Below are 27,427 nucleotides of genomic sequence, written 5' to 3' on the forward strand. Positions count from 1 at the left end.
TGCAAAAAAGGGTTCCACAGGTCTACTGGTATCCTTGCATACTTGACTGGAAGAAAAGCATCTTTAAGGCTATTTTCCTACTCAATGATCTTTCCAATTTAGTTGATGACATTATAAAAGCCCTGAAAATTTTAGCTTCATGAAAACACAAGTTCCTTGGAGCTGGTCCTGAGAGGTTGGGATCGGGAGCTCAATGTTGAATGGTGACTAGGTTGAGATGAAGGCAGTCTTGATAGAGGCAGAGCTCCCACTGATTTTCCTTTAGCAAGAATACAGGTTCTTACAGCTTAGAAGTGGTAAGACCCAGAAGGCATAGCATGATTTGACTCTTCTACTATCTTTATAGTTGGCTCCCCAGCTACTCCTCCCCTCACTCAAGTTGTACTGGCCTCTCTACTCCTCCAATGAGCCAAACTCCTTCTCATCTCAGAGCCTACTGTCCCTTTTCCCAGAAAGCTTCTCTTTCCCCTTTGCCTGGCTAATGCATACTCATCTCTCAGGTCTTCCCAAGAAAGGGTCTTTCTGACTTCTCAGGCCAGGTTAGGTGCTCCGTTTTACACTCTGATTACATGGTATTTTTTCCTTTCATTGTACTTGCATCATTCTAATTATCTAGCCACACGTGTGATCATGTGATCACTGTCTTCCTCCCACAAGACCATAAACCTCACGAGGGCAGGCAATGTACTGATTTTCCTTACTTTTTTCCCAGTGCCAAGTACAGTACCTGACATAATATGTGCTAAACAACTTTTCTTGGAAGGAACAAAAAGGAGGGAGAGAAGGAGGGAGGTAGAGAGGAAGGAAGAAAAGGAAGGGAAGAGGAGGGAATGAAGGAGGGGAAGTAGGCAGGGAGAAAGGCGGAAAAGGAGGAATGGAGGCCCCAGTGGGGCAAATTGGGAAGATATTTGATTCTCAGTCTCTAATGGGAGAGTTGGAAGGGTTAAATGTAGCTCTTACCTGAGGCCTCAGTGCTTAAAGGCAGAAGTTGAACATCAAAATTTTGTCCCTGGGATAATGCTGAGTTCAAACCACAGAAGCAGTTCCAAATGGGTCATCAGAGCAAAGGGGGTCTGAGGTGAGTATTAAGTATAGAGCAAAATGAGAATGGGAAAAGCAGGGAAGAAGAGGGCAAATAAGAAATAATCTATACAAATTCGGGAAACTGCAGGACGAGTCCACCAGCTGGGCTTATTTCTTTACCTAGCAGCTTTTTATGCATGGGCAAAGCAATGTCTGATTAAAGGGACACAGACCACACACAGTTGCCATATATAGATATGTATTCTTCCAACAGCTTAATAAACAGGAATTCTTGCACACAAACCATTTTCTTGTGAGTCTGGTTAACCCTGGGTACACTAAGGGGACCGAATTAAGTTAGAGTGTATGCCATTTCAAAGCTTAGGACTGGATCCTGGACCATGGTGCCCTGCTAACATGCTGGAGCTCAGTGAAACTCTACCTAAGCAGTCAGCTGGCCCCTCCCTTTCCTACATCTCCAAGGCATCCTCTTTTCAAATTCAACATTTTTGAACCAAAGTTATCGAGCTCTTAATTTATTATCTCCCTTCTTGATCGTCAGCTCCTGGGGGAGAGGGAAAGCATCTAGTTCATTTTCTCGTCTCCTACTGAGTCTAGTACAATGACTTCAAATAGTAAGTGCTCAAATATTATTGAATAAATATTGCTATATACTTCATAGGTGCTGGGAGTAATTACTCCAATGAATTTGTTAACTTCTTGAGGAAAACCTTTTTAGACCTGAATTCCTTCTGGAAATATAAGGAGTTGGACTAAAGAAACTCTAAGGCATTTCCAAATTGTAAACTACTGGGACAATGACAAGGTTATGTTACAACCTCTCTTATCATTTCTAGCATATTTTTGGGTACGTAGTGGGAACTCAATAAATGTTTGCAGTGAACTGACTCCAATACAGATATATTTAAGTTGAGAAGAAACACAGAAATGTGTTTCTGAAGTTTTATATAAATTGCCTAAGAGTTGGACACTACTTAAAGAGAAATTTGTTATTAAGTGGATTCTGAAGGTGCATACTTTTTATGATATTTGGAGTCACTTTGTGATATAATGACTCCTTAATTTATTTTTTTAAGTTTCACATTTTTATATATCAAGGTTCCTCATAATAGGTTAAACCAGATTAGCAGCTTACAGTTATGAGGGAGCCAAATGACTTACTATTGAGTAAATCAAGCTATTCTTCATAGAGGGAACTGTCCCTCTTTCTGTAATTTTACAGATTTCTCTCTCTCTCTCTCTCTCACACACACACACACACACCAACTTTCTCCCCTGCGTCTTAACTCATATTTTGAATTCAGTATGTCTATCCTAATTTATAATGCTACTCATAAATTTTTCACTTTCCAATACTTCTTTCCACATTCCTCCCCCTTGTTTAACCACGTGCCTCACCATTTTTAAAAATAGGTATGCCTTCCACGGCGTCTGGATCATCCATAGTATCTAGACTCTTCAAGGCGTCTGTCTTGGATGGTGGCTTTTGTATGAGCATGCTGCAAGTTGAAGCTTCCTCAGCTGAGAAGCAATATTTCTAGGTCACCCTCAAGGTGGGATTCAGGGAGGGGAGTGCTCTTTATTCTCTTTCACTTTCTCTAAGGCTCTCAGTTAGCTTTCCAGGGCACTTTTCACATAAATCCAGTGACAAATTAGAGAAGTGATGACTCTTATCAACAACTATCTTACCTCCAAAAGGTTCTACTATTTTGACATAAATGAGGTAAAAGCAGAACACATAACTAGAAACTTTAAGACTGGGGTGGAAGAGAAAGCCATTTTTCTTTGGGACTCTATTTATCTTATAGGTTTTGGAGTGTCAATTCCAATGGCAACAAGGACTCCCACAGATGAACCTGGAAAGGTTGAAATAATTCACAAAGGACAGAGAAATCAACTACCAGCTCATGTGCTATAAGTCTTGTTCTCCCTCAACTTCCAAGTCCTCCTTACCTGCCTGGGGCCTATCCCCACACATCAGGCCAAAATCTCACCTGATACTTGTACAAGGAAAAGACAAGCCTCAGTCATAAACATTTTAGCATAGTGGGGATGGAAAAACAAGGTCAGTTGACTGCTAAAGCCTGCCTCTACACTAGTAAGTCTCATATCCTGTACTGCGGTTCCCTGCAAGAGAACCCATTCTGTCACTTGAGTATGATCAGGAGACACTGGTACCTGTTCTCTGAGGAGTCCTGACTAACTGGCGAGACTGAATCACACACATGAAAACTTTCAGATGCAACTCCTCTTTATGCATGGTTGTCTCCTAGAAATAGAGACAGAGTTTAATGCAAATCAACAGATCTGTGGAATGATTAAGATGGACAAAAGTGACATGGACCAGGTATGTTCAATACTAACAGGCCTTAGGACCTGACAGTATAAAATGTCAGCATATGAAGTGATACATATAATCCACTTTTATACATTTGACAGGGCAAGATATCCTGAACTCAGCACGCATCTTCTCCAGCAGCTGGGAGTAGCTAAATGGCTGGGGGCCTCCAGCTCAGCCAAGTCTGACCTCAGACTGTGGCTGTCATCTGGGTCTAGAGTGCTTACTCAGAAGCATTTCTCCAAGACTTCTAGACAGGGCTTGGGTCCTGAGGCCCGCCAAGCTGAGGGACTTGGTAACAAGTCTAAATGAACAAACATATTTCTTCTCATTATTTTCTCTTAAAAATAAAGATTAAAGGTTAATCAATTTGGTCCCAGGAACAACAACATGGCCATTTAGTTCTTCAGAGGGCAGAAATCTGGGTTTGACCCCAGATAGCTTTCCTCACACCTCCTGGAGGAGTGTTTCAAACTCCTCCAGAGTTCTGGAAATTTCTACACGTTTCTAGAGTCCAACCTAAGCCAATCCCAAGCTGCTCCCCACCCCCTTTTCCCCAACGGCCAATCAAGCATGATGTAGTGCAAAGAGTATAGGGTTGCAAGTTAAGAAACTTGTTTACTAGGCCCAGATCTGCCATGTACTTTGTAACTTTGGGAAAAGACTTCACATCTCTGAAACTCAGACTGAATGATCGCCAATAACCTCTACAAGCACTAACGTTTTGTGATTCTCAATAAAACATGAATCTAGCCTGAGTTAGATTTAGCTCTCAGGTCAACATCTGTCAAGGTGGCCACAGGTTCCCGCAGATCGAGGGCCACAGCAAGAAGTTGCCATGGAAACCAGAGCGTAAGCAAAAATCGCCAGAGCGGAACCAGAAGGCAGCAGGTAAGGGGGCCGAGGGAACAGAGAAAAGCGAAGGACGAAGGGCAAACTAACAGTATTCTAACAACGAGAACGAGAAAAAGCCAAAACTGAAAGAGGAAATTATAACCACAGCCTCAGATGATCCCTTGGCTTCTCAGGCCTCGCCACACTGCGCAGGCGTTGCGCGGGTCCTCGACTCTGCTCTTTGACCTCTCACCCCACCCCCTTCCTCCGCTGCCACCGAACAGCTCTTCCGGTGTTGTGGAGGCGGTTCCGGTTCGCGGCGGTTCCCGGGTTTTGCTTTCCGCGCCCGGCCGGAAACCCCTTCGCATAGCAGCCGGTTCCGGTTCGGTGAGTGGCGGCGGGAAGCTGGGGGAGGGGTGAGGATGGAGGGAGCTTGGGCCGGGAGGCAGTGCGGGCCCGGGCCCGGCAGCCTGGGCTGGGCTGGACGGAAGCGGGGACGGCTGTGGGGACGGCGCTTTTTCCTCTGCCCCGCCCCCTGGGACCACCTCCCCTCACCCGTGCTGTCTGCCGGCCGCGATCTGGCCGGTGGCCGTTAGTTAGGTTTCCCGAGGCCGTTCCTTGAGGCCTCTTTCTCCGGGGTCGAGGAGAGGCCGTCTCCCTAAGGTCACGGCCGGCCCCATCTCAGCACCCAGCCCTACGTGTGAGGAAAAGGCCGGTTGGGATTTCGGGGCTTTCCCGCCAGAGCAGGTTTTCTCTCAGGGGAAAGCTGTTTTCACCGGGAAGCTCAGCTTTTCTGTTATACCTGCTTCACCTCCCGCCTTCCTTGAGACGTGAAAGATATTTCTCGACTACTTCTGCGCCTCACGTAAACATTTCTCCAACTCTTTTTACTCTGTGGTGTCTCCCCGAGATGTCATACCGCTAGTGCCACCACCAGAGAGAAACGTCCGGACCCTCCTGCCCAGGTTATGAAAATCCCCTTAACCGCCACCGTTTGCTTACCTGGCTCATCGCCTTCTGGTAATTCCCTTCAACCGTCTCTTTCTTGGGGTCCCCTAACGTGATCTCTCTGGTTATATGCCCAGTTTCTCTTGAGCTTGGTGATTTCTGTTTATCGGTGCCTCTGCAGTATTTCCACTATCTTGTTGGCAATAACTTGCTCCTTTATCACTTTCACGTCAGCCTTGTTAAGTCATTTCACCTCACGTTTGGTTCACTTACATTTGGGGTGGTGGTGATTCTTATGAAATTTATATAAAGCCTTTTATAGGCCACTAACTATTTGATTTAGGGTCCCTCTTCCAATTGGATGTTTTTGGATGGAGTAGATCGCATCATCTCCTAAATCTTTCCTCTTTATAAAGATAATTTGTGTTAAGGACTCGTGTTGAAAGATAGATTACACTGAATTTGAAATTACAGTTACCGTGAAACCTTAAGCATCTCTTTAAGCATGATCCCTTAACCTTCCAATTTAGAGTTTCCCTTTTTTCCCTCTAGTCCCATTTTGGAAGCCTCATTTGTTTTTATCTTGAGAAGCCTCATTCACTCTTAACCTAATTCCAATTAATTATCCCAAGTGCAAAGATGGTCTTCGTATCACCCATCTGATGGCAAATCTAGAGGGAGCAAATGGATTAAAAGACAGGTTCTTCTGCCTCAAGCTAAGGTGATGTCACTCTTGACTGCTGCTTCGGAAGTCTTTCCTTTTCTTTAGCTGACTCCTACACCTCCTACTAATTGCACCAGCTTTATTTTATGGCTGTAATATCTATTGATGAATCTGGTTTCCTCCCGTGGACAGTAAGATTCTCAGCAGCAGGGACCAGTTCTTATTCATCTTTGTATCACCAGTCCCCTGTATGTTATTGGTGCACAGTAAGTGTTTGTGTATGAAAGAAAGTGCATCTTTGGTGTTTAAAGTGTTAGAGTCTAATTGGAGAGATTCCTTGTAAAAATATGAAAAACAACAACAAAAGTACATAATGATATGGTACAAACTGTCTCATAAACATAATTTCCCAGAGTTCGTAGTAGGGTAATTCACATGATCACTTCCACACCCTTCTCATATCATAAATTGTTCTTACTACATCTTGGTCCTGCATAAAGCTAATTGTATAATGCCTCTCCTCAATATATACTTTCAAAAAACTTCATCATAGCTCTAAACATTCACTTTTATTATCACCTTTTTGCATGTATGTAAACTTATAAATGTTTTACCATACTCATTACATTCTGTTATTGCCAGGACTTTGCCATCTTTTTTTTCTTTCAGATTTCCTATTATCTTGTGTTCAGCTACTTACCTGACTTCACCTGAATACCTGTAACTACTTATGTTCTTTTAATAAATTAAATGAACAAAGTGAAGTAGAAAATGTGTTACTAGAATGCTCTTCTTAGAGGGAAAAAATTCTTACGCTTGAAAGAATTTGGTGGTATCAGAGGTTCCAGGTCCAACATTTCATGTTGAATCTTGGGGTAAAATATTCCTTCTCCCATTGTATTTGCAAAGTGGCAAAAAGGAAGTAGCACACTGAAGAAGCTGGATGTATTTGTATTAAAATGTAAATGTGGGACTTTAATTCTTAAAATTATAAAAAACGTGTGGATTCCCCAGAATTAGCTAGGGATTACTTTTATCTTGCCAATGTGTATGAATCCTTGAATAAGGATATGCTAAAGGATGTGATTTTGTATTGTTTATTGAAAGAACATTTGCTTGGAAGTGAGGGTGCCTGGATTTTTGTCTTCCCTTTGCCCCATCTTTGTGATTTCAGGCAAGTCACTTAACCACTGGACATAATCTCTAACATTCTTTGATTTGCTTGCTTCCCTCTTCACATCTATCTCAGCAATGCAAAGGAAGTTAACATGGGATTGTTCTAATGGGCACCAGGCTTTTAAATTGGCATTCTTCTTAACACAATAAAAGAGACTAGTGATGACTCCTGGCCCATGAGCCCCCAGAGCTGGGGGTGGCTGGGGGACAGGGAGAGAAGAGAGGCAAAGTGTCCTAGGGAACCTTTGGAAGTGCTGAAATGAGTAGACAGTAGAAAATGAGCAAATATTTTAAAACTAAACCTGAAAAAAATGTCCCCTCACCCCTCCCCACCCAAGCCAAACAGGTGTGTTATGAAACTTTAAATAAATATTAAAAGGGTAGGTTTGTTAAAAAAAAAAAAAAAAAGACTAGACTAGCGATGACAGTTACGGGATGACCTGAAAGAGTGAAATGTGAAAAAGCCACTGCTAGTTTATTGGTTGATAGGATTTTTTTTTTTCCCTTAATGGGGGACCCAGGGAATTTGGCTTTATTAAAAAAGAAAGAAGCGGAAAGAATAATGTGTAGAATTACCAGATCGAAACCTTTTAGTAAGTTGAGCATTTGGAAATATATTTGAAGCCTAAATCTAGGGCTTAAATTCTTTGGGAAACCTCCCTGGCAAGACTAGGTAATCAGATGATTACTCAGCTTAGTCTGTACCTATGCCAGGAAAAGCTCAAGCAGCCTTCCTTTATGTGTGCACTTCGTTATTGGGGCAGTAAAGAATTCCTGTTATCATCATGCAGTTTCCTTAGATTGAAGCTCAGATAGTGCTATGTATTTGGTGAAGTGCTCAATCTTTTGAAAAATATGTGATAAGATTATGACTATATATATGTACCATCTCTAGTCTCCTCCTATTGTAAATGCCAAGAAGCCTGTGTCCAAGGGTACATTTATTAACCTAGTTCCATCAGTTAGACTTTTAACTTCTTTTTCTGGGCAAATTAGATATATCGAGGAAAAAAATAATTTCACGTAGGCAAAGGGGCTTTGGTTTGCAACTGTTTGAGTAATGATGGGGGAAAAAGTACTTAGTACAACTGCGAAGTGTTCCTTGATAACTTTTTGTTTGGCTGCTAAGACATATGGAAGAGAAGTCCTAACAGGACTACCACAAGATCTGTCACTTGTTTATAAAATGGTTTAGTGGGACTTCCCTAGTGGTCCAGTGGTTAAGACTTTGCCTTCCAATGCAGGGGGAACCCTGGTCAGGGAGCTAAGATCTCATGTGCCTCGGGGCCAAAAAACCAAAACATAAAACAGAAGCAATATTGTAACAAATTCAATAAAGACTTTAAAAATGGTCCAAATAAAATAAAATAAAATGGTTTCGCGTGAGGTAATAGAAAGATTAATGGATTGGGAAGAATGTTTAGGCTGTAATTTCAGTGCAGTCACTAACTTTATGATCATATGCAAATTAATCTGCAAAGGGTTGGCTTTCCTAACCTGCTTTGTGCTGTAATCTGTGATTCTGTGGGTAGTCCATAATTGCTCTTTAGTATTACACAGGTTGCAGAAATGTTTGGAACTACCTCAGGCTAGTTTTAGTTCCCATTCTCTTCCCATCAACTTGCCTTACCATGTTCTATTTTTCTCCACTAAGAATACAAGTGTCACTTCTGAGTGGCTTCCTGTTGTGTAATGACATGAAAGAGATGTTTCAGAATGTAACATTTCTATTTTCTGTCTTCTTTTATAGGACTTTGTATCTTTGCTGAAGTCAGTGATGTGAAAATACCTGACATGGGTAAGACTGACTATGAAGTAGTGTTCAATCCTTTTAGTTACTCTGATTAGATAAGCTGGAGTGAAAGAATATTTGCATCTTTGTGCTTAATAATATTGTCAATATTTGTGTCTTTGTGCTTAATAATTTTAAAGGAGATCTCATCCTAATTATATAATACAGTATACCAAACAATTTTCTTTTGGTTGGGATATTGTTTATAGCAACATTTTAAAGCACTTGCTCATTCATTGTGTTGAAAAAGCTAAATACACAGTAGCAAGCATTTCTGTGTGCAAGGACTTGCTTTTTAAGTACTTAAAATACCTAATAGAGTAAGTCCCCTACATACAAACCTTCAAGTTGTGAACTTTCTTTTCAAAGATGCGAACATGCGTTTGCATGTCCAGTCACGTAAGTTAATTCACGTGTCTGGTGTACGTTGTCACGTGTGTGCATCCTCTACAAGTCCTTGTGCTTTTGTGTACTTTACAGTACTGTGTAGAGTACAGTAGTACGGTGTCTTTATTTCAAGCCCAGGATGTCTGGAAGCAAGCGTGAAGCAGCAGTAATGTAGGTGGTACTGCTAAGAAGCGCCAGCCATTTTACTGCGCTGTACTACTGTACTTTTCAAGGCACTGTAAGATTTTAAATGCTTTCTTTCTTTGTGTGTTTGTTTTTTATGTGTTATTTGTGTGAAAAGTATTATAAACCTATTATAGTACAGTACTATATAGCCAATTGTGTTAGTTGGGTACCTAGGCTAACTTTGTTGGACTTACAAACAAATTGGACTTAACGGACGCGCCCTCGGAACGGTACTCGTTTGTATGTAGGGGACTTACTTTAGTACCTAGTAGGTACTATTATTATCTCCATTTTGTTGACAGAGAAACTGAGACACAGAGGTTAAGCAACTTGCCTAGGATCACACAGCTATAACTGGCAGAGCCAGGATTTAAACTCAGGGACTGGTTCCAGGGTCCTTGTTCTTTAGTACTGTTATACTGCCCTCTATGTGATAAATAATTTGATTAAGGTAAAATTTAAATTTCATTTAGCTAGTGGCATTGAGAATTAATTGTGATTGGAACATTTTCTGCTATTCATAGTACTTTATGTCTATAACAGGGAACAGTATAAGGTCAAGACTAATAGTCAATTTAGGAATAGGTTGAAAAATCTATACAGTTCGATCTTATAATATCCCATAGGCTCCTCTTAAGTCCACATTAGTCTTCCCTCTACTGTTTTTTCCTTTTGTTTAGTCTACCTTCTTTCTCCTGGTCATTTGTTTCCCTTTTCTCTCATTGCTGATAGCAGTATAAATCCCTGAGTTCCTTTGCTCTCACTTGTTCCTATTCTAACTCTTTTATGGTAACAAAGGTCTCAAAAATGGTAATAAAGTACAGTTCTGCCACAGTATACAGTAACTGAGCTGATATCTGTTAAGAGCTATATGAATAAATTACGCTTTTTGCAGAAAAAATTTTCAAGTGGATTACATTTTAAAGCACCTTGTTGAGTTGAAACAGAGGAAATAAACCAGGGTTAAGAGTCTTTGCTTTGAATGGTGGAATTTTCCCCCCTTTTTTTTTCTACAGTTAAAATTAAAAAATTTTTCTTTTGGGAAAATTTCATTATTTTTAAAACTTTGAATTAAGCTCTTTTTATTCTTGTACAAGTTTTGAACTGTTTAGTAGATGATCTCGATTCCAAATTAACCAATTTCTGCACATGGGCCTGTTTTTTTTGACAGTGACATTTTGAGATTTCTTGCCAAGAGTTATGAAGGAGTGGTTTTATTTGACTGTAGAGGTATTTGGGGGAAATCATTTTTATTAGGTGAAAAGATTGGTTCATAGGAAAGTAGGTATTGAAGAATTATGTGACTTGAACTAATCCGGACTCTTTCCCCAGATGATACTGCTGATAGGATGAGGATGGATGCTGGAGAAGTAACTTTAGTGAACCACAACTCCATATTCAAAACCCATCTCCTGTCACAAACAGGTTTTCCAGAGGACCAGCTTTCACTTTCTGACCATCAGGTTAGTAATAATTTTCTTTCCTTAATTAATGAATTATTTTGGCTTAAGTTTTCATCTGATAGAGTTTAAATGCCACACTCAAAAGCACAAGAATATATGTAAACTTTTTACACTCAGTAATGCTAGTATTTGGAATTCTGTTTGATACGTTAAAGTTAAATAAGAGCCAGGCTATGTACAAATTCTTGGAGAATGATACCTTTTAGAAACTCTTTATTATTCCTCTGAATATTACAATTAACTAATACACAGATCAGCGTTCTTTTAAACTGGTGTCTTAAAATTGCTGAGCATTAAATGGGGGGAAACTATGAAAATATACAGTAGCTCTGAAATTTCTCTGTTCTATAAAGCTTAGTTTCTCAAGGGACCAGCAGCAGCAGCATCACCTGAGACCTTATTAGAAAAGCAGAATCTCAGGCTTTACCCCATACCTGCTGAATCAGAATCTGCAGTTTAAAAAATCTCCAAGGTTTGAGGACTGTTAATAAAGCAGTCTTTCTCAGTAGGCAGCCATTACGAATTAGGATGAGACCATTCTTTGCTGTGTGCAGAATGTTTAGCATCCTTGGGCACTGAATCCCTGTAGCATCTGCCCCCAGTAATCATTTTGATAACTGAATATATATCTACACATTTCCAGATTTGTACTGGGGTGCAGCAGCACCTCTGATTAAGAACTGTCCTGTAAAGTTATCAAGAGAATCAAAACCAGGTTGATTTTTCAGCTGCTTTGATATGTGATACACCTGGCTTTGAGAACAGGCTATATTAAATACGTATTACCTTCTAATGAGCATTCTTTGAATTAAGTTGTATAACAGATATTTTGCCCATTTTTCCCCTTGAAGCCTTAATCATTTCATCATGTTTTCCTTTCTTACTAGTATGTAGCTTAATTTATTTATACTATATATAATTAATTGTATTGCATTCTGAAATATGTCATAATCTTGTTTAATTATATATTTTTCCTAGTGTAAGTTTTTGTTTTATTGTAAAAAATATGGTTTAAGAAAGAACTTTTGTTTTGTTTAGATTTTACCTTCCAGGCGAGGAAATTTGGACCGATCGTATACTTGTTCTACAAGAAGTACAGCTTATCCAAATTATTATTCAGGTATGACACATTACTTGGAGTCAAGGCATTTCTACCTTTCAGACTTCTTCCTAGCAAGTTGTTCGTGTTTACTGTCTCTAAAAGTGAAAACATTGTCAAAAGCAAAATGGTATTTTCTCCACCAAAACATCATTTTAATGAGCTCTCTGTGTATGGTTGCTATAATACTTCACTGATCTAGTCTCAACCAGATATTTTTTAAAGGGAGATTTTTTTTTTAGAATCCATTCTCCTACTTGTCTGTTATGCCCTTGTTAAAAGCAATACAGCTTTGTTTTTGGCTTTTGATTTTTTTTTTTTTTTTTTAGATATGTGTATGTGGTGTAAAGGTTACTTATACTGATTTGAAGCACAGAGCTAGCCTATTTGTATTCTGCTTGAAATCATAAATACTGAAAATTTATTTCTACCCAAGCTTGTCCCTCCATTAGGGCAGGAAATGTTAACTACATGTTTCTGTCTAGCACCTGCCACAGCCATGCTTGCATATTCAAGGGCTTGCCTTTTCAACTTGTGATCCATGACAGAAGTCAGCATTCTCTAGGCTTTTCCTAGCCCCTGGCCTGCCTGACTTTTCATCTGCCCCCTTTCTAAGGTTTGGATTTCCAATGATCTGGCTCTGTCTTGGGGAAACTTGAGAGTTTTTTATTAGTTAGTCTCCTGGCAGTATGACCCAGGAAGATTATAGTGGTCTTCCAAAGTCTTTTCACTCCTCATGCTTTAATCTCCTCACCTGACCCAAGTATGGGAATATTAGCCATACCGTTGAACCTGTTTCAATGGGATTTTTATAAGGATAAGTTGAGATAATAAATATGAAATGCAAATAATAATTATTGTTGTTATTTGGCTTCCTCAGGATTCTTTGTCAGCAAGATGAGATCTCCTCCCCTAAAAAGACGTTAGTATGATGCTCTTTTAGATTTATATTATATTTAAATATCATTTAGGTGGGTGGTACTTTACCCTGGGCACTGGATTTCCTCTTCTGGGGTGGGAAATGGTGTCCACATAGTATGTGCATAATTGTATAGAAAAATCAGTTACTTTTTTCAGAAAGTTAACTCTGCCATCATTATTGTTGAAAAGGCCTTTCTGATGAGCAGAGAGCCTGAAATATGGCTTGATAGCTTATTAGTATTGATCATAGGGGAAGGACAGTTGAGTGGAAAATATTTTCATTTGAACTCAGGCTGTGTTTGCTTGTAATTTTGTATGCTGATTTACCATTGGACAGAATATTTGGTTTTTGTTTAAAGTAATTGCTTAATAGTAAACAATCATATATAGAAAATTATAATCAAGGTCTCCTGGCTAACTCAACTCTTACTTAACCCTGTGGTCTTCTCTGTTTTTTTATCTGAGTATATATCTATGTACACATTGTATGATTCGAAATATGATTTTTTTTTTAGCTCAATATATATTTTTAAAATTTTCTATCTGCTTACCTGTTATTCTTCTTATTTACCTTTTTCTGTTGATTTCTCATAATCCATGGAATTTATATGCACATTCACAATCCTTTATGTGCAATTCCAAAATCCAAAAAGCTCTGAAAACCAAAGAATATTTTCATAATTTATTTGACATCAAAACCTGACCTGAGCTCAATTCATTACTTGGCAAAAGCTACACGAACTGACATTTAACTGACATTTAAATGTTTTGTCTTTTATTTATCTCTGTAAATATGAATATTTACACATTTTACTGTAGACATATCAGTATGTTTGATAACAGGGTGCTGCTTCAGGTTATACTTAGAAGTGCTACATAGTATATACCAGGTTATCTTTGTAAAATCATCAAAATTTTTAATGTAGAAACACAACTGGATCCAGGGGCCTGTGATTTAGGATAATGGGCCTGTGTCTTCATTTCCTTCATTTTGTCTATGGTTTAGGTCCCATTCACCCTCTCCATTTTCAGCTATTATAAATAACATGACTTAAAATAATTTGTTTTAGCTTTTTTCTTTTAAATTTCAGTGGACCCTTGATAGACTCACAAAGGATATTTCTGAGATCATCTCAGGTCCCTATATTTTTGACTGTGGTGGTATTTACCCAGAGTGCTGGCTTTCTACTCAGTTACATGATTCTTGAGGGTTATATTTTTTCTGTTTGTCCTCATGCCACAATTTGATCCCTATATCAAAATCTTATGCCAGAGTTTTTATCTCTCACTTGAAGTCCATTTTTTTGGGAAAAGAAAAAAATTCATAACAGTTACTTTATACATGGTGATGACTAGAGAATACCAACAGCAAATAATAAAACCATATTGAAATGGGGTTGTTGAGCTATTCGATTCATTCTCTAAAATACAGCCTGAAGCAGAGGATTCAGATTTATGCCTCTGCCAAGTTTAGCGCCTGACCAAGCAAGCTTAGGACATGCCACAGACCTTTTAGGTTGCTCACGGACAATCAGAACTTTCAATCTGTGAATGCCAAGGGTCTGTATACTTTTTTCTTATAATAAAGACTTTAATTCAGATCTTTTTACTGTGTACTTTTTTAACTTTGTTCCTTTGCCGCACCCATTCTTGTTCATTACAAGTCCTGCAGAATATTGTCTCTTAGCTCCTATTCTTTTCCAATAATTTCCACATTGATTTCTGTGGTCAGTCACCTTGAGACTTAACCTCTTGATTGGACTAGATGTGGGTCCCCAGTTCACCTGCCTCAGCCTCCTCATTCTGACTGTACTGGTCTTTGTCTCCTCTCCTACCTTACTATCCTCTCCTCCACTAAGATGAAAACAAACACAGGAAAAACTCAAACTTCAGAAACTAGAGTCTGGAGCTTCCCATTTATACTTTACTAGATCTGCCTCTCTGTATCAAGCTTTTTAAATATTTGCTTCTTAATCTCAAGATTAGACTGTTAAAAACATTTTTTTTAATTTAGAAAGCAGAGAAAATGCAACATTTTCACTTTAATAACTTAGTGCTGGTCAGACTTGAAGACCTCTTGATTTTATTAAGGGCACAATTGAAAAGAAAATTAAAACATTTTAAATCTTAAAGAAAAGTAGCTTAAGATGAAAAAAAATGATTTTGCTCAAGCTTAGAATCATTGTCAATGTCTTATCTTTGGAAAATATGTTAAATTAGGTTGCCAAATAGGCATTTAGTAGGTAAGATGAATTAAAGCATCCTGTATTCATAATAACTAAATAAATCTGAAAGTTAACAGGAGCAACTGATGATTACTTTCATACTAAGTGATTGCCTGACACACTTTTTTTTTAAATATAAAATTTTGTTATGTCCATAAAATTACTGCCTGTCCTTGTAGAAAATTTGTAGAGAAAAGTAGAAAAATCCCCATCATTCTATCATTGGAACACAGCCAAAGTTAAAATTTTGGTGTATTTCCCTATAGTGCTATGTGTGTGTATGTACACATAAGTAATCTTATTTGTGACATTTGCAATCTGACTTCTTAATGATGACAGAATACTGGGTTAAACTGTCAACTAAAAAAGAATGAGTGCAGCCTCCTGTTGGTCCCTTTCTAGCTTTGCTTGATCCCATCAGCAGTAGAGCACTATTCAGTGATTTCATTGAGTGGGGATGGAACCACCTTATTCTGGTGAAACAGATTGCCTGATCCTGTGCTTTTCCCTTGAATTTTAAAGCCCAAACCTCTGTCAGATGCCATTGAGGAGGCTACTCTGGTTTATCCTTGGTCTCAAATTTGCATTTTTTGGTAGACTTATTCCTCAAGTAGACACCTCTAGTTAGATCATTCCCTAATCAAATTTTAACCAAAAAAAAAAAAAGTATGAGAGAGGAAGATTTCTACTGTTATTACTTTGCTTAAAGATAATGATTTTCTGGTCCTTTATTGAAACTCATTTTCATTAGCCTCACGTCTCTTATTTTTACATTAATAGTAATAGATATCAAGCATAGTTGTTGATTACAAAGGGAAAAGGTTGTAATTCATTTTGAAAGTACATTAGGTCAACCACTGGTGCATCAACTGGTACTAATACCACCCCTGACTGCTGCTTTTTTTCCATCTTATTTAGCCTAAATTCTGATAATCCTGATCAGCTTAAAAAAAAAAATTCCAATACAATACAAAACTGATACTTTTGTCAGCTGCCAAACTTTTTGGATAGAGTATCAAAAGCTACGTTAAATAGTTTAAATAACATAAATACATAATATTGTGCAAAGTTCCATAGTAATATGCTTTGAAAGAGGATCCTCAAAGTGATGTTGGCATTAGACAAAATTCAGGGAGTAGAGAGTTAAATTTTTGTCTTTCTGCTGGTGCTCCTCAGTTACATAGCCTAACATCTGAAGTTATTTTGAAGGTGTTGTTTTAAATTGTCCCATCCTGCTGATGGAGAGAGGAGGCTATAAAAATTATTCTACTCCTAGCTGAAACTTACAAACTTACACCCCAGTTTGTAAGCCACAAGTCAGAAAATTAAAATAATAATTAAACCTCGCTTAGTCTGATTGCAACAGCAAGCATCCGAGTATTGATATGTCTGATGATTATAACATTAAGTGACTGAAGGTTATCATACCAGAACCAGATGCATAATGACGGGTCATTCCTGCCATAAGCCGGCCAGAATAAGCAGCAATTAGGTTATCTCTGCTCTTAGACAGAGCCCCTGAGTCGTGAACACGGTAATTAAAACAAGAAAGTGACACCAGCTGCTTATTAAGCAATAACTGTTGTTCATTTGAATTACAATTCTCCTTGGCCCTCCACCTGCTTTCTTACTGGTCTGGCCTACCTTCTTTCAGGCCCAGGCCTGGGAGTGCTTGCAAGATATAGTTGGGGTAAAATGTTGACTTTTGGTGGACACCACGGAGTCACATTGATGCAGATAAGGCACATGGCTGTGGCAGGATTCAGCTCCTTCATCAATTTTCAGGTTAGTATGGCTGAATCAATTATAGTTTGTAGAAGTTCCCTTACTGCAGACTTTACTGGCAGTTGAGACCGGGATCTTTCTTCCATTAGAGACATGGTGATATGCCACATTACTTTGGAATACAATGTTGGACATGGTTGCAGTCATATGGAGAACCAGTATAGGTATTTGTTTAATTTATTCAAACTTTTATTCTTCTAGACAACCCTTCCTCAGACAGTTTTCTTGGCTCAGGAGACCTAAGAACCTTTGGCCAGAGTGCAAATGGCCAGTGGAGAAATTCCACTCCAGCATCAGGTTCAACTTTACAAAAATCAAGAAACAGCCGAAGTCTTTACCTCGAAACCCGAAAGACCTCAAGGTAAGTATTCTGGCTGCTCAGTTCACAAGCTCTTCCTCCAATATAAAGGAAAATGGCTATAAGATAGTTGTTACATTGGCATTTTTAAAAAGTAACAAACACCACTTTTGAACTTTAAACCATAGAGATACGGACAAATTCATTTTGAACTTTCAACTTTTAATTTATCTTGTGCTGGATTTTGGTGACAGCCAAATCTTATAATTAGAGGGAGAGAATTTTGAGGGAAGTCTTGGTGGATATGAGTGTATTGGGACCCTTCAGAATCAATATGGCTATTTTGAACCTTAAAGTGAAAATTGATCAATTTCTGCAACTTCGGTAGCAAAGAAACCAGCACATTTTGTAGGCTCTCATGTGAGCGGAGACCTGACTTAAACCAAAGCAACCTTACACCTTAGTCAACTACTTCTATTGTAAAATTAGACTCAGAAAAAACTTGATCATATTTAGCCTAACTTATAAGCCTTGCTTATTCCCTCACCAAACTTCTACTGATTTTTAAAGGCAGATGAAGTTTGGCTTAGAAACTTTTCCCTCAAGTACTTTATTATATTAGTAAATATTTCTTCTTTAATATGGTATTTATGACTTCTTAAATATTACTCTGGTGATGGTTTTAGGCATGTGGGATCATTCAATTTCCTGCTTAGTCAAAGCTAAGCTTTCTGGTGCTGATTAAAACCAACAAGATGGTTTTTATTTTATTTTATGATTATCAGCACATGGACTCTGGAAACATGTGTGAGTACTCCCAGGGATTGTCTTCCCCACTTCTTAATATTTTTAAAAATTACATAAGTATTCATTAACACAGTCACATTGTAAAAGTTAAAACATTGCCAATAAAGCCAAAGATCCCTTGACCACTACTCACAATCTTACTCCCTTCCCCTTCATGTGTTTCCTTCCAGATCTTTTCTTATGCTTGTTTCTTTTCACTTTCTCTTGCTTAGATATAGAATGATATATATGCTGTGTAATACTATAAAATGTATAATATGTTATCTTCATTAAAGATATTCTGTATGCATCATTTGGCAAGTTGCTTTTTTTCCTCAATAATGCCATGCTGTTATTTTTTTAAATAATGTTATTACAGAAACAGTGCGCATGCTTTGTACAGAATCAGAAAATACAGATAAGCACAAATAAACAATAAAAACATCATATTCCCACCAGTCAGAGGTCACCTTTGTAATGTCTTAGTACATGTCCTTCCAGATATTTTTCTGTTTGCACACATTTTTTTCCAAAAATGAGTTCATATTGTGCATACTCTTCTGTAATCTTTTTCAGTCAGTCATCTTCTCTTTTTCATTCAGTAAATTTTATCTTATACACTGAATAAGTTATATTTAAGTTTTCCTAGTTGACCCCAAAGTATCCTTTACAGCTAGTTTGTCCAAAGCAGTATGCAGTTTAAAATCTCATCTGGTATTTATCACCCTTAAGTCTCACAATCTTGAACAGCACCCCCTTTTTTTATGACATGACTTTTTTCTGCATAATGTTCCACCTTTTGGATTTGACAAGTTGCTTTCCCATAGTATCATGATTTTGTCCTCTATCCTCTGTATATTTTATAAACTAGATTTTTGACTTTAATAAAAGCTGATGCTGTGTTACATCATATTAGAAAACCTACAGTCCTATCATTAGTGATGCTGGATTGACCTTTAGATTAGAGTGATAGCGCTCTGGTCCTTAATTGTACAGTTAGGTTTTCTTCCCCCTTGTGACTAGAATGTAATCTAAATGATGTTACTTTGGCATTTTATGAACGACCAGTTTCACATCAGCCTAGGAGTTGTTAATATCAGTTGATAATCCTTAGCTGATAGCACTTTTTAAATTGAGGTATAATTGACATATAACATTATATTAGTTTCGGGTGTGCAGTGTAATGATGCAATATTTGTATATTGATCACCACAATAAGTCTAGTTAACATCCATCACCATACATGGTTACAAAAATTTTTTTCTTGTGATGAGAACTTTTAAGATCTACTTTCTCAGTAACTTTCAATAATGAAATACGGTATTATTAACTATAGTCACCATGCTGTACATTACATCCCCATGACTTACTTGTTTTATCACTGGAAGTTTGTACCTTTTGACTTCCTTTGACCTGATAATAATTTTAGTGTTAGTGAAGTAGTAGTTTTCTAATTTTATCATTTCTTTTACACTAATTAATTGGCACTCTGCTATAAGGGAGAGCTTTTTACCTCATGAATTAGGGCTGTTTGGTCACCCTGAAATAGTTTTCCTACTGGGAAGGCAGGGTATGTGATTAGATCTTTCTTCTGCATTACCAATTTTCAAAGTAAGTTTTTTTTTTTTAATCACCACTTGATGTGGTTCAAATGAATTTTTCTGTTCTTTTTTCAGTGTCATGGATTTAGTGTGTTTTAATCCACTACTACAATCATTATTCTTTGAATGCTTACATTCTCACAACTTTGGCTAGTGGAAGTTCCTTCAGGCTTATGTCTGTGTCTGACTCAACCTCGTTAGTTGTTGGTAGCACCCTTGCTTTCTGGCATCGCAAATGCCCTCATACTGTTTCTTTAGGAAGAAGAATCTTTTGCATTAAACACACACACACACACACACACACTCTAGGAAAAATAAATACAAAAGACATTGTGGGGAATTCATTATATCTTTACCAAGCAAATTATATTGCCCTTGCCATTTTTTCCTAGCCACATCTACCCATCCTAAGAAAAGAACCGTGTTTCTGAAATTCCAAGTTCTTGCTCCTTTCCCCACTCTAACACACATAGGAAACATTAGAGATTGAAGAGTCAGAGGGAGTAGATGTACTTTTTAATTTTCTTTAGACCTAGTCTGATTTCATTTGGATCAGACCACATGTACTGATTTAAAGAGTTCATTTCTATAAGTTCAGCTTAGTCAGCTATGTACTTTACTCTTCAGCCTCAGCAGAAAGAAAGAAAATTAATTATATTGAGCACAAGTACCTGTGCTGGGTAATGATATTTGAAAAAGAGCACATAGAAAAAAACTTTAAATTATTAACCTAACCTTAGAGATATAATTAGATTTTGAGTCCACAAAAATATTTTTCTTGCCAATTTTTCCCATTATTTGAGGCACATATGGTATAAAGAAACAAAGCAAAATTCTCCTTCAGAAGAGGTAGTGAGGGCAGAAGGAGCAGTCACAGCGATGCAGCCTCATAAGCCTTCTAGTTTTTTTTAGTGGAGGACGGGAGCCCTCTGTTGGTCTTTTAGGAAACTTAAATTCAATTGAAAAACAGTTGAGAAGCTTCAGCTTTATCCACCTTTGCATATTTAATCTTAAAGTAATTCCCTCCAAAAGGCTGGGAGAGGGGACTGCAGGGAGTAAATAGAAAGTGTGTGCATATTAGCACACCTAGAACCCAGGTGCATACCTAGAACCCAGGTTTTCTGAAGAAGTCTAATCTGATAGGCTTTTTGTCATACCACACAGGTCTATGGTTCCTGACCAAAGGAACTTATAGATGGCGAAGCTAAGAAATACAACTTTAGGTGTTTGATAATTACATAGTTTGGCAGTTTAAGACCTCCTAAGTGGCAGAACCTAATGCAGCAACTCATTTCTTGTGTATTTCCCTCACAGGGTACATCTGTCATTCTGCTAATTTTTGTTTTTGTTATTTCTTAAAAGTGAAAATAATCACTTGGTTAGACTTTTACTTACTGTTCTTGTCTTTTACAAACTTTTTTTTTTTTTAGTGGATTATCAAACACTTTTACAGGAAAGTCAAACCATCACTGTCATGTGTCTGCATATGAAAAATCTTTTCCTATTAAGCCTGTTCCAAGTCCATCTTGGAGTGGTTCATGTCGTCGAAATCTTTTGAGCCCCAAGAAAACTCAGAGGCGACACATTAGTACAGCAGAAGAGGTAAGGAAAACCTGCAACAAAAGCTTCTAAAAGGTAGACTCTCCCTACATTCAGCCATGTGTTCCCTCTGACTTAGATGTTTATTAACCATTCCATTAATCCTTTCTGTGTTTTTTTTCTTTCTTAATTGCTCTTTTTGAGTGCCAGCGTCTCTTCTAAAGAAAGTAAGGAGATATTTTAGCAGGACTTCAGTATTTTTCTTACCATCTTCTATTCCTGTTGGACAGCACATTTAATCTTCAGTATTGTCTGAGTGGCTTCTCATACATCAAACTATCTCTGTTCTCTTTTGGACCCTTATTAAAGCTCTAGTTTCATGTGGCAAAGCTGTTAACCTTGCTGGATTTGATACCTGCCCTTCTTACTAGGATAATTTTTCCTCAATATAAAAGAAAAATCAAGAAGCCAGCTAAATAATTTACATCCTTTCATTTGAGTAAGATCTTTGAGATCATAAGCTTTCTCCACAAGAAAGATGTTGTGTTGACACTGTTATATTCATTCAGTAAACTTAGGAAAAAAACAGTTCCTTATATATAACATATAATTTATACAATAAGGAGATGTGCTTACACCTGTTCAATTAAATATTTATTGTGCATCCAGTCAGCTTTGGACTGGTTGCTGTGGAGATACAAATAAATAATAATGACCTCATACTTATATAGCATTAGAGTTTCCAGTGTGCTTTCCACATGTATTATTGTTTTGAATTCTTTTAACCTTGTGAAATAGGTAGAGATGAGGTAATAACCACATTTTACAAAGTTGAAAAGTAAAGGTCAGAGGTCACACAACTAATAAATGGCCAGCCTGCAGCCCAGTTCTTCTGCAGGAGTCTAGAAGGTATGCTTTCTGTTATACAGCATGGTTATGTGGTTCCTGTCCACTGGCGCTTACAGACCGTGGAGTCAACAATATAGCATTATGTGCTAAATAATTATGTAATTTGGCGGTGAAGATCTCTTAGGTGGCAAAACTTAATTATTTGTTACATAGTTTAAAATGCTGTATATTTTTTGGTTTTAAATTTGTATTGAATCTAAAATATTCAAGCAGAGGATGACAGAGCTCGTAAATCATAATTATCCGGGGGAAGGATAGACAAGAAACTGGCCCCAGTTGCATTTGGTGATAAGAGCTGAGCAACAGTTATGAAAGGGCGATTTATTTTTCACTGTACCTTTTGAAACATTGAATTTAGTACGATCTGCGTATCAGTTATTACATACATAAATAATTCTTTTTTAGTTACTGGAGCTGTGGGGGTTGTGCTTGTGCTAGAGTGCAGGCAGCCAGCAGGGTACCGAGAGACTTGTGGGGACCAAGACGGTAACAGCATGGCAGCTGGTACAGGCCTCCCAAACCTGTCCCTGCCCCGTGTGGCTGCTGCTCGCATCACCAGTGCCCTTTAGAATGTGTTCATTGTAAGCCCCCCATTTACCCACTAGCCAGCCAGTCCTTGGGACCATTCAGCCCCTCCTCCTTTCACCTCCACTTCCAGCCTGAAGACTTGGGCTGACCCAATACTTTCATCCTTCCAATCCACCTTCCAGGCCACAGGCTGGGTCAAGGGAGGACATGAAGCTGGTTCATCTTTCCTTCTCCAGTGTCAAAAAGATGCCAAAGATTGAATCTATCCTATGGAACAAGAGATGCAGGGAATTTTGCCTCAGTTGTTTTTAGGTCTATAATCTGCTGTGAAAAGCAAGTCACCTGTAGTGTAGAAATAAGGAGTAACCCGTGTTATATGCACGAGACGAAATATTGGACCAAACTTTATTAAATGAAACTCTCAACAGATTATTTAGATATTTAGTCTTGGATATTACAGATAATCCAGATTGAAATGTTACTTTTTCCCCCTGGATTAAAATATTGATGGGAGCTTATAAGCTGGAGGAAAAGTTATTTTCCGTGGAAATATTGGGATCTCCAAGAGACATCTGTTGCTTATGTTAAGGAAGGAGAATTGTGTATGAATCTTACTTCTGGAGTTGTCTAACACCTTCAGGAATATGAAGCTATCTGCGGAATTAACATGTCACCACTGTGCTGTTCAGTCTTACGACGGGTTTGAAGATAATACATGAGGAAGAAGAATTTGGAAATATGCAGGTGGTGGCTGTACCACCACTTGGCTGATGGCTGGTTCAAGGGCAACATTAAAGAACGATACTATCCAATAGGGCAGGGGTCCCCAACACCCTGGCCACAGACCGGTACCGGTCCCTGGCCTGTTAGGAACCGGGCTGCACAGCAGGAGGTGAGCAGCAGGTGAGCAAGTGAAGCTTCATCTGTATTTACAGCCACTCCCCATTGCTCACATTACCGCCTGAGCTCCGCCTCCTGTCAGATCAGCGGTGGCATTAGATTCTCAGAGGAGCTCGAACCCTACCGTGAACTGTGCATGTGAGGGATCTAGTCTGCGTGCTCCTTATGAGAATCTAATGCCTGATGATCTGAGGTGGAGCTGAGGCGGTGACGCTAGCGCCGGGGAGCGGCTGCAAATACAGATTATCATTAGCAGAGAGGTGTGACTGCACACAGACCATAATCAATTGCTTGTAGACTCACAAAACCCTGTCAGTGAGTGGCAAGTGAAAACAAGCTCACGGCTCCCACTGATTCTGCATTATGGTGAGTTGTATAATTATTTCATTATATATTACAATGTAATAACAATAGAAATAAAGTGCACAGTAAATGTAATGCCCTTGAATCGTCCCCAAACCATCCCCCCTCCCCCCGTTCCAAGGAAAAATTGTCTTCCACGAAACCGGTCCCTGGGGCCAGAAAGGTTGCGGACCACAGCATTAGGGTTACCACCAGCCACGTGCACTATTTAAGTTAATTCAAATTAAATAAAAGTGTAGTTTCTCAGTCACATTAGCCACATTTCACGTACTCATTAGCCATATATGGCTAGTGGCTACCATATTGGACAGTACAAACAGAGATCATTTCCATTATCACAGAAGGTTCTCTTAGCACTGTTACAGAGGATGAGAGTTTCTGTTTAGGAAAGAAAAAAATATTAGGGACAATAGAAATGTTAAATAGTAAAAATACAAGTAGTTTATTTTCAATTATATGTTGTTTCCAGACATGCTTCTCTGCTACATATTGAGCAGCATTTTAAAATGTTAGACTGCCTTATAGATGTCACTGATGGTTTTCTTCTTTTTTTTGTAAGAAAAACATACTTTACTAATTGTCCTTATACTTACTAAACTTTCTTTGGTCCTCTGTTAGGTTTGAACCATAACGTTAGCCAACTTCCTTTAACATTTTATCCAATTATAGCTTCCTTTCCTCTCAATTTCCTAATTTGCTTTCTCAGTAGAAAATAGTTTAATGTTATGTACATAGAAAGAATTTTTTTTTACATTATAGTACCAGATGCGCCAAAAAAGGATTATGTTTGAAGTTTCAGGTGCCTTATCTCCTTGCATCTTGCATTTGCTTTTGGTAAAGCCAAATCTTATGTGTTCTTTTTTTTTTATAATTTCAGTTTTTCCTTTTTTTAAAATTCTTTTTTTTAAAAAACAAACCCCACATTTGTTTATTTATTTATTTCTTTTGGCTGTCTTGGGTCTTTGTTTCTCCATGCAAGGGCTTTCTCTAGTTGTGGCAAGCGGGGGCCACTCTTCATCGCGGTGCGCGGGCCTCTCACTATCGCGGCCTCTCTTGTTGTGGAGCACAGGCTCCAGACGCGCGGGCTCAGTAGTTGTGGCTCATGGGCCTAGTTGCTCTGCAGCACGTGGGATCTTCCCAGACCAGGGCTCAAACCCGTGTCCCCTGCATTAGCAGGCAGATTCTCAACCACTGCGCCACCAGGGATGTGTTATTTTGAGAGTTGCTTAGACTGTTCTTTCTTGTCCGGAATGGTTCTAAATAAAATGTAATATACCCAGTGTTTTATTGTTTAATGAAGCCCCAAAAAGAAAAGTGCCTTGCATCATTTAAAAAAAAACATAAATTCTTGTAACTTCCAAATAAACATGTAGAACAGTGAAAACTTCTTAACCTTTTTTCTGTAATTTCTTTTTTTTCTTTTTTTTTTCTTTTTGCGGTACACGGGCCTCTCACTGTTGCGGCCTCTCCCGCTGTGGAGCACAGGCTCTGGACACACAGGCTCAGCAGCCATGGCTCATGGGCCCAGCCGCTCCACAGCATGTGGACCGGGACCGGGGCACGAACCCATGTCCCCTGCATCGGCAGGTGAACTCTCAACCACTGCGCCACCAGAGAAGCCCTGTAATTTCTTTTTTAAACCATAAATCAGTTTAAACTGAAAGTATGGGATTTGAAGGAGTTCAGATAATTATTTGGAATATGGATTTATTTCTGTTCATTTTATGTTGTCTAATGACTGAGGTTGTTCATGCTCAGACAGAAACTTTTCTTTGAAGATACTGGGGAAAAAGATTTGTGGGGGACTTTTGTGTGTGTTAAAGTATTTTTAAAAATCAACTCTTTGCGTTCAGTTAATCTAGATTTCTTGTAATTTGCATTAGCTGAGTTGCTTAATGGCTCCTTGGTTTATTCATGTTTTATTTATAAGTATAAAAAAATTTTTTTTTGGCTGCGTTGGGTCTTTGTTGCTGCACGCGGGCTACTCTTCGTTGCAGTGTGTGGGCTTCTCATTGGGGTGGCTTCTCTTGTTGCGGAGCACGGGCTCTAGGCGCACGGGCTTCAGTAGTTGCAGCTGCGGGCTCAGTAGTTGCAACATGTGTGCTTAGTTGCTCCGCGGCATGTGGGATCTTCCCGGACCAGAGATCAAATCCATGTCCCCTGCATTGGCAGGCAGATTCTTAACCACTGCGCCACCAGGGAAGTCCTAAGTATAAAAATGTTTTTCAAGAAAACATTTCGCTATGTGATATCAGGAAGGAGGGAAATGTTTCTAACTTTTTATGGTTTAAGTCTTTTTAAAAAATTTTTTATTGGATTATAGTTGATTTACAATGTTGTGTTAGTTTCAGGTTTACAGCAAAGTGATTCAGTTATACATATACATATATTTATTCTTTTTCAGATTCTTTTCTCGTATAGGTTACCACAGAATATTCAGTAGATTTCCCTGTGCTATAGAGTAGGTCCTTGTTGGTTGTCTATCTTATATATAGTAGTATATGTATGTTAATCCCAAGCTCCTGATTTATTCTTCCCCCCACCTCATGTTTCCCCTTTTGGTTGAAGTGTTTAAGGTACCACAAATAAAGGTCCTTTCTATCTCATTATTCTTGGTGTTCTCTGGAGGTCTTTAAGTGATGGGCATATTTTTTATTTTCCCTTGGTATGCAGAGTAACCTCCTACACCAGTTTATCTGCTTTACTTTCCTCCCTATGTTATGATAATACAGTCAGAGCTTTTTAAGATGTAGTTTGTTGGGTCAGTGAAAATGAACTAAAATGGTTGAGTTAATATCCATGACTCAGGTGTGGTATTCCGCTTACGGTTTCCCTTCCCTCCTTCCATTTCACCACCCCTGAAAGCAACATACTGTTAACCCCGTAGTATTGTGGATTAGGTTACTTGGTGTAGTGGGAAGGTGGAGTCAAGATTTACATGGAGGGGTATTCAAAATTCCAGTCATTAAAGTGCCAGATAACACAGCTTTCCTGTATATAGATCACAGTGGAGTTGGTTGGCAAAGATCTCTCTTACAATCTAATAATCTGTAATGATGCTTCATTCTTCATATTACCTACTTGAAGAATTTTCATAATAGCCAATTTATGTTTTAATAAAGAGGCATTTATTTTAATTATGGTTTTTAATACTGTAGACAGTCTTTTCACAAACACTAAAAAAGAAGACCACCATCATCTTGAATATAATATTAATGTCTAAGGGATAAAATAATGGTGTGTATTTTCTTCATATAGAATATTGCAAATTTGTTTTTTCTCTTGGGTCTATTTTGCACCAAATGCTCAACTAGTTCTACCTTTTCTGATCACTCAACTATTCAGATTTAAGGATAGCTCTTTCTCATAAGGAGTTGTCATGCAGCACAGTGCAAGGTGTATCATGTTAGATCAGTAACGTTACACTGACAATGTAATTGAAATTTACTATGTACAAAAAACAAGATTCAAGAAGAAAAAATTTAGTGTCTCTTTACCTTTGCATAGATAATTGCTTTATTTATTGTGCTTTTTAAAATTAATTAATTATTTATTTATTTTTGGCTGTGTTGGGTCTTCGTTGCTGTGCACGGGCTTTCTCTAGTTGCGGCAAGCGGGGGCTACTCTTCGTTGCAGCGCAC

At 38.4% G+C, this 27,427-nt stretch overlaps 2 protein-coding genes across 3 annotated transcripts in view; one reads left to right on the forward strand and one right to left on the reverse strand.

Annotated features, from left to right (window-relative positions):
- PFKM (phosphofructokinase, muscle) overlaps window positions 1-3,313 on the reverse strand; it is a 50,358-nt gene extending 47,045 nt beyond the window's left edge. The window contains exons 1-2 of one of the 2 annotated variants that reach the window (XM_065886634.1): window positions 3,223-3,313; window positions 2,443-2,565 (exon numbers count right to left, since the gene is read on the reverse strand). In XM_065886634.1, the coding sequence (XP_065742706.1) occupies window positions 2,443-2,565; window positions 3,223-3,304 (205 nt within the window). In that variant the 5' untranslated portion in view covers window positions 3,305-3,313. The remainder of the gene's footprint in view (window positions 1-2,442; window positions 2,566-3,222) is intronic. The other variant, XM_065886633.1, reaches the window with a different exon arrangement.
- Window positions 3,314-4,797: 1,484 nt separating this feature from the next.
- The window catches only part of SENP1 (SUMO specific peptidase 1), a 59,549-nt gene continuing 36,919 nt past the window's right edge, over window positions 4,798-27,427 (forward strand). Inside the window, exons 1-6 of the mRNA XM_065887432.1 lie at window positions 4,798-5,236; window positions 8,755-8,802; window positions 10,702-10,832; window positions 11,871-11,952; window positions 17,064-17,223; window positions 20,978-21,149. Coding sequence (XP_065743504.1) covers window positions 5,185-5,236; window positions 8,755-8,802; window positions 10,702-10,832; window positions 11,871-11,952; window positions 17,064-17,223; window positions 20,978-21,149 — 645 coding nt within the window. The 5' untranslated portion in view covers window positions 4,798-5,184. The remainder of the gene's footprint in view (window positions 5,237-8,754; window positions 8,803-10,701; window positions 10,833-11,870; window positions 11,953-17,063; window positions 17,224-20,977; window positions 21,150-27,427) is intronic.

Source organism: Phocoena phocoena, chromosome 11 (assembly GCF_963924675.1).
Source record: "Phocoena phocoena chromosome 11, mPhoPho1.1, whole genome shotgun sequence".
NCBI lineage: Eukaryota > Metazoa > Chordata > Mammalia > Artiodactyla > Phocoenidae > Phocoena > Phocoena phocoena.